At 34.6% G+C, this 7,291-nt stretch overlaps 2 protein-coding genes across 3 annotated transcripts; one reads left to right on the forward strand and one right to left on the reverse strand.

Moving 5' to 3' along the window:
- On the forward strand, positions 1-2,883 carry LOC126672027 (probable serine/threonine-protein kinase PBL3). Its single transcript, XM_050365913.2, has 6 exons — positions 1-276; positions 507-838; positions 920-1,055; positions 1,166-1,302; positions 1,571-1,694; positions 2,013-2,883. Exons 1-6 carry the CDS (start codon positions 195-197, stop codon positions 2,573-2,575), a joined length of 1,374 nt encoding a protein of 457 aa, XP_050221870.1. The 5' UTR covers positions 1-194; the 3' UTR covers positions 2,576-2,883.
- A 211-nt stretch (positions 2,884-3,094) lies between these two features.
- Positions 3,095-5,705, reverse strand: LOC126672028 (putative F-box/LRR-repeat protein At5g02930). Of its 2 annotated transcripts, none has more exons than XM_050365915.2 (3): positions 4,725-5,705; positions 3,808-3,968; positions 3,095-3,321 (listed from the first exon to the last, which is right to left on the reverse strand). In XM_050365915.2, exons 1-3 carry the CDS (start codon positions 5,652-5,654, stop codon positions 3,210-3,212), a joined length of 1,203 nt encoding a protein of 400 aa, XP_050221872.1. In that variant the 5' UTR covers positions 5,655-5,705; the 3' UTR covers positions 3,095-3,209. The 2 variants fall into 2 exon arrangements, with proteins under 2 accessions (XP_050221872.1, XP_050221873.1); XM_050365916.2 differs by having other exon boundaries at positions 3,799-3,968; positions 4,725-5,704.
- Between the last annotated feature and the right edge of the window lie 1,586 nt (positions 5,706-7,291).

Consider the following 7,291-nt stretch of genomic DNA (forward strand, 5'->3'; position numbering starts at 1 on the left):
TGTTCTCCAATCCAAAACCGTCTCTCTACTTCCTCATTTGTATCAAAATATTGTTTTAAAAATACTAAACCTTAACAAACCAAACATCATTTCATCATTTTCTATGTCTTCGTCTTCTTCTAATTGCTTCACTGCGAATAGTAACCAGCTTCAATAGTTTCTATAAACTTTTGATTCTTCAGCTTGCATATATAATGGGAAATTGTTGTTCTGCTGCTAATAATGGTAGGAACAAAATGGAGGGCGCCCTGGCCTATCAATGCCCCAGTACTTCTGGTAACGTTTCTTTGATTCCTTGTTCTTTTTGATGGAAATTTTAGAATCTGATCTTGGTTTGGTTGTGTCCGGTTCTGCTTACAGAATTGTCAATCATGTTTGGAAGCTATGTTTAACTAGTTTGGAGGATTTGATGATGATTACTTAAATTGATTTAAGTTTACCAATGAATTGCTGATTCTTATTGATTTTCTTTGTACATTTAAAATCATGCTTCAAATGGACTGCAGGTGTTTATGACAAAAACATGCATTATACTTCTCTTTCGACTCCGAAAATTCTGAAATTTGAAAAGAAAGTTGTTAGTATCCCCTCATCTCCCCAAATTGAAGAGGACATTGTAATATCTTCTCCACATTTGAAAGCCTTCAGGCTGAATGACCTGAAGAATGCTACCAGAAATTTCCGCGAAGATAATCTTATTGGAGAAGGCGGTTTTGGTAATGTTTACAAGGGATGGATTGATGAGCAAATACTTGGTTCTGCAATGTCTGGACATGGAATGTTTGTTGCTGTCAAGAAACTTAGAACAGATGGTCTTCAGGGTCATAAGGAGTGGCTGGTGGGTTTTACATTTTGTTATCGTTTGTGTCTTCGTTTATTTCGGTTAAATTTGTTTATTATTGTTTGTTCTTGGATGCAGTCTGAGGTCAATTATCTTGGAAAGCTTCATCATCCCAATCTGGTGAAACTTGTTGGATACTGTCTGGATGGCGAAAACCGGCTTTTGGTGTATGAGTATATGTGGAAAGGCAGCCTGGAGAATCATCTCTTTAAAAGTAATTCATTTTATATCCTTATGCATTCATTAGAAGATGTTCTGACTTCTAATTAGCCCTGCAAAAAAAGTATGCAGTTATGCCTCAATACAAACATTTGTTATTTGCAGGAGAGGCTCAGCCACTGTCCTGGGATTTGAGGATCAAAGTTGCAACAGATGCAGCTCGAGGAGTTTCATTCCTGCATGATTCCGAGGAACAAATTATTTATCGTGATTTGAAGACATCCAATATCCTTTTAGATTCAGTATGTTGGCAAAACCCGAGATTATATGGAAACTTATGAGTCCAACGTTTCAGTGTTTCATTTCCGTTCTCGGAAAAACACTTATGGAACTCCAAAAGTTTATATTTATAATCCGTTCTTATAGGAAATGCAGTTTCAATGCTCCCTATCTCAACGTTTTCGTCTTTGTGCAACATAGCAAAACCATTTATCATTACTGCATTAATAAGAATCCAATTTTCTTGTTCTTTATAGCATAGTGTTTTGTAACATTTCCTGTCCTTTTCAGGAATTCAGTGCCAAACTTTCCGACTTTGGCTTGGCAAAAGCAGGCCCCTCTGGCGATTGCACTCATGTCTCCACTCAAGTTCTGGGTACTCAAGGGTATGCCGCTCCTGAATACATCGCTACAGGTTTGCTTCTCTGCTTTCTTTTCAAGTTCAATTCTTTTCAGCTATGCAGCATGAAAATAGAAACTCTGCAACAGGAAATAGAAAAAAAATGGCAAAACAGCATTTCTTTTTACAGAAATAGGTTACAAATTTAGAGTTTTGTAATTTCAGAAGTGTTTTTAAAAATGGAAACATAATAGGAAAATGTAGGATTCAACAAGTTTCCATACAACATAGTTTTTCAGCATTGATTTTGTCTTTCTTAATTAAGAATTTTTTGGAATGTGAACAAATTTTCTGCTGTTCACTGATTGATCAAGCACCTCTGGCGGTGAGCAGGTTGGCTAACCACAAGGTGCGACGTATATAGCTTTGGGGTAGTGTTGCTAGAGTTGCTAACAGGACGCCGCGCACTAGACAAAACAAAAGTTGGAGTAGAGCAGTATCTAGTGGATTGGGTGAAGCCCTTTCTCAGCGATAGGCGTAAGCTTTTTCGAATTATGGATACTAAATTGCAGGGACAGTACTCTCAGAGAGGAGCATTCATGGTAGGACTTCTCGCTTCACAGTGCTTAGGTGAAGCTAAACTCAGGCCATCAATGTCTGAGGTTTTAACTATATTAGAAGATCTTCCTTGTTTGAAATATGGAGCAACCCCCTCTCCTTCAGACCAACATGTTACTATTTCTAGTCCTGTGCCTGGATCATGGTCTCCTTCACCCCTCAATGAATCTCTGTCTCCGTATCGGACTGCTAGAGGGTCTCCACGACCACTAAAATCTCATTCGTATTCGCCTGCAAATGTGAACCTCGTTGGATCTCCATCGCCACTGCAAATGAATTATCCGGTAAAATTGAGCCCCATGGCATCTCCATCGCTGTCACGTATGATATTAGGATGAAAAGTAGAATTCCGCCTTTTTGGCTATATCAATGTACATAGCTTTCTCCATTTTTCAGTTTCTTTCTTCCACTTGGTAGTTTGAGAAAGGTATTATCATATCAGCATGGATTCTGTTTTCTTGTATATGAACATTTTGCCATAGTTAGTCTCGCAAGATTTGTCATTCAAGCTATTATTCATGTACATAAAACTGGCTTCTCTTTAGGCATTCTCCTCTGTTAGATTTTTTCTTCTTCTTTTGGTTGTGTATAATTTGAGCTTATGATCATGTAAATATAGCAGCACTTTGAAGTATATTTTATTATATTTGTTTCTATTGTGGATGATGCTTGGTAGTACTTGTGTTATCTGTACTTTAATCAGCTTTGTTTAATTAGTTAATAAAGGAGAATTAAGTATGCAAATATGATGGATAAGATAATACCTTATCCATCATATTTTGTTTGAACAGCTGTTTGTCATAACTTCTAGTCTAGATAGCACGGACATAGACATGGAAAATCAAAACACTTGAATATGGACACAACGACAGGGTGTTATTTTAAGATTTTCTATGTTAAAAATGAAGTATTGTCCATACGTTTCCGAAACAGAAAACATTAATTGAATGAAGTGTTCTTGCTACCTAGCTTCTAGTCACTTGTGCATTCCAAAAAGAAGAAAAGCTCTTGCGGAAGTAAAGTCGAGATACAGGCATGTCTTGCTGCTAACATTCTCCGACTTGGGGGGGATAATATGAACGTACTACACACAAAATACGTCAGTTAGAAAACTAAAACAAAATTATCTAACGCAATCGCAATGTATGTGTAAAGGAAGCAAACAATAATCGAAAACCGATCCCCTGACAAAAATTCTGCTCACGGACAACAAGTGACTAAAAATGGAAGCATGTCTATCAAAAGTTGAAATGCTTCCCTCTGAGGGTGTTCAATCAATAAGATTAAGCAGACTATAAATTTAATCCCTGCACTTCCCTCACAATCATGCACTTGATCAATTTCACCCATAACAGTTCAAGGAGAAAAACTATTGAATTCAAAACAATAATGACTTTCAGTTTATAGTAAGATAAGTTGCATATAAGTTATAGTAATTGGCCAAAATAACAATTGGATCAAAATAATATTCACCACAGTTTCTATTAGAAAAGTGCATAATCCAGTTACGAATATTAACATCGATAAAAAGACTTATAAGAACAAGAAATTCTTTAATTACCCATGTTACCAGCATATTTCCAGCAATGGAGAGCTCTTAAGAAAGTAATTTAAGATAAAGCCGGGTATCTTGACTTTCCCAGATGACTCTCTGCTCTCAAACTTCAGATACTCGAGATTTAAAAACTCTGAAGGGTGCTGATTCAGTGAAGACGAAATGTAGGATAGAACCTCGAAACATGAACCATCAGCTATTAAGCTAAAAGAAAAGGAGATGATAACTGGTAAAATGTGAATTGAAAAATATAACAAAAACATATATATTTAATCAAACAAAGAATATAAACTCTATAGGTACATAATAATTCCTTCGGATTTATGATTTATATGATTACTTATATCAAAAATGGAGAATGATTTTTTGATAATATAAACTGAGAATTCGGCGTTTACGAAATGAACTACTGCAAGCATTCATTTATAACGTATAAACGAAAGCACTTATCACTGTCTAAAAGTAGCAATCAGAAAAGTGAAAATCCACCTGATGAAGTTTTAATGACATACCAGAACATGGGAGCTAAAAACAGAAGAAGAGAAATTCATTCTAATAAAGAGGACGGAACACTGTAGTTGTTCATACATGTAAGACGTTCCGCTTTAGTTGAAATCTTTAATAAATAGAACTACTAGCGGATTCAGTAACATATTTGATCAATTGATTTAAATATCGAATGGCTAATAGTGAAAAGCAAATTCCACAGAGATTATGCAGTACAAAGACGTATGCAGACTAAGACAACGAATGTATTTTTACTTCAATAGGACAATATGCAAGTACGCTCTTGATTTTTATCAAAAAGAAAACAAGTTATTAACAAAAATAGACCTTAACAAGCATTAAATGCAACTATAAGTTGAGATGAATTCTATTGTAAAACCACATATATAGACGCCTTAGATTGCATCCTAGAATTAAGCACTCACCTGAAGGACATTCATAGACAATGTGATGGATTTCGCCATATGAAATGCATCAAGCATTTGGAGCACTTCGAGAGCAAGCTCCTGCTTTAGCTCATCCGTATAATAGGTACAATCCAGTTCTACGCTGCTCGGCAGATCAATTTCGAGTTGGTCAAGAGAGGAAAGATTTTCGCTAGAGCAGACAAAAGGAGGATAACCATAAAACTTGAATTTCCTAAGCTTTGGAGCCACAATAACAAATTCACAAGGACCATAAATATCTGGTTCCTCAGGTTGTACAAACTCAAAACTTTTCAAATTTAGAGCACAAACACAGAAACCTTCCATACCTTCGAACCATACGTCTTCAAGTTTTAGAGTCTTGAGATTCGGACAACTCGAGAAGATACTCCCATCAAAATCCTCAATTCTAAAACTAACAAGGTGCAAATTTTTCAAAGAGGACAACCCCAAAGTTTTAGGCAACATTAAGCCAAAATCATAGGCATCCAGTTTGAGAGTTGTTAATGAAGTACAGCTATAAAAACAGTTGGGAAACTCAACGGGAGATGCAGGACAATTGAGTTCAATTGTAAGGTGTTGAACCTGATGATTAATCGCATAACATATCCAAGGCTCGACCGCACTAGCTTTAACTTGAAAAGGTGAGCTAAAGTAAAAACTAGTGATGGGTACGGAATTTCGACGCATAAGAACTTGATTGATAAAATTAACGTTAATTTTAGAGAAGCTTTTGTAACTGAGTTTAAGAAAGGGAAGTGAAGTCCATAAGTACCTCCATCGTTTGGATAAAGTACAAGTTTTAACAGCGTCAGTTGTGTCCGCGAATGAGAAGATGTGGTGGAGAAGGCAATCCGGTAACTCACTGATTCGGTCTTCTTTCATGTCGCCGGTTTCTATTCTTCTGTTCCTCTTTCCCTTGAGCGCCATTTTTTCTCTAATCGGAGCAGTGGAAAAGACGACTCCTATTAAGCCTACAATGTGAGGAAAATTGACTTTTACCCCCTCAATTTTAGAAAATTAACTTTTACCCACTCAATTTTAGAAAATTAACGCTTCCGTACTTTTTGTTTAAAAATTGAAATTTGATTTTAAATATTATCTAGTAAACCATTTTTTTTATCATTGGGGAAAAGTGAATTTTTAGTGCTTATGTAGGCATTATTATTCTTAGGGAAAAGGTGCAAAAATGACCCTAATGTATAGCCCGTGTCTCATGTTGGCACCTCATGTATTTCGGATCTCAAAAAGGACCCTAACGTCTTGAAAAAGTGTCAAAAATGACCCTTCCGTTAACATTTCCGTTTAAGGCCGTACACATTGATGTTTAACGTCGTCCATGTTTTGTGTTTTTTTGATACTTTTTCGCAACGTTAGGGTCATATTTGAGATCCGAAATACATGAAGTGCCAATAAGATACATGAGGTATACATGAAGGTCATTTTTGTACCTTTTCCCTTATTCTTATTCTTTTAGATAAAAGTTATAAAAAGTTGGTAGTTTCCTTAAAAGTATGCATAAACTTTTGAACTTTTTAGGTATAATTAAATTCTCGTTGTTTTAAATTGAACAATTCAACCTTCTAAATTTTTAAAATCGGACAATAAACCATTCCGTTAAATATGCAGTTAATAGTGTCAAATTGATTAAGAAAAAAGTTCAAAAATGTCCTTAACATTTACAATATATCTCATGTTAATTTTTTCAAATAATTTTTTGATAAACAATTTAAATTAGGAACCCAATTGATATTTTTTTTCTTAATTAAAAAATATTAAAAAACGACTTCCGATGAGCGAAGGTTTTCTGTCATTCACACTACCAATGAATAATGATTTGACTACCACAAAAGATATCCACCTTATCAAAATCACATCAATTAATGGGTTCCACGTTAGCGTATTATGCCGAATTGAGAAAAAAAAATGAAATTTCATACACACAATTGAGACGTTATAAAATTCATGATTAAATTGAAAAAATATGCATACTTAATGAATTTATTTAACATTACCTCTTATATTAACTCTATTTTATTAATTTTACTATCGAATAAAAACGAAATGCAATATCAATTCACCCCTCAACTTAATACGAAATATCAAATGAGTCATTTTGAAAGAAAAAAGTCAAACTAACCCGCAGCTTAGCACTTTAGCATCAAATTTTAAAAATTTCAAATTTATCAATGGAATTTTGTATTTAATCATAGAATTGGATGAGATGGAAGTAGTGTTGGAGTTAAAAAATCTGAGTTTGATTGATTTAGATGTGTTAGTTGGTGATTGTTTAGACTTAGCAAAACAGTATAATAATATTACTTATATTTTTGTAAGACGATCTGCGAATCAGGCAGCGTATATATTAGCTTAGAAAGTCCCTTTTATTTCAGATCATTGGAAATAGTTTTATCACTTTTCTGAATTACTCACAAATCTAACCGCTTTGGATTGTCAATGAAGTTTATTTGACTTCTGAGAAAAAAATTACGGCAAATATTTTTCACTTTTACAATTTTATCCCATTTGAAAACTTGTTCGCAATTATAACCAAAACTCGAAATTTA

Source organism: Mercurialis annua, linkage group LG3 (assembly GCF_937616625.2).
Source record: "Mercurialis annua linkage group LG3, ddMerAnnu1.2, whole genome shotgun sequence".
In the NCBI taxonomy this organism is placed as follows: Eukaryota; Viridiplantae; Streptophyta; class Magnoliopsida; order Malpighiales; family Euphorbiaceae; genus Mercurialis; species Mercurialis annua.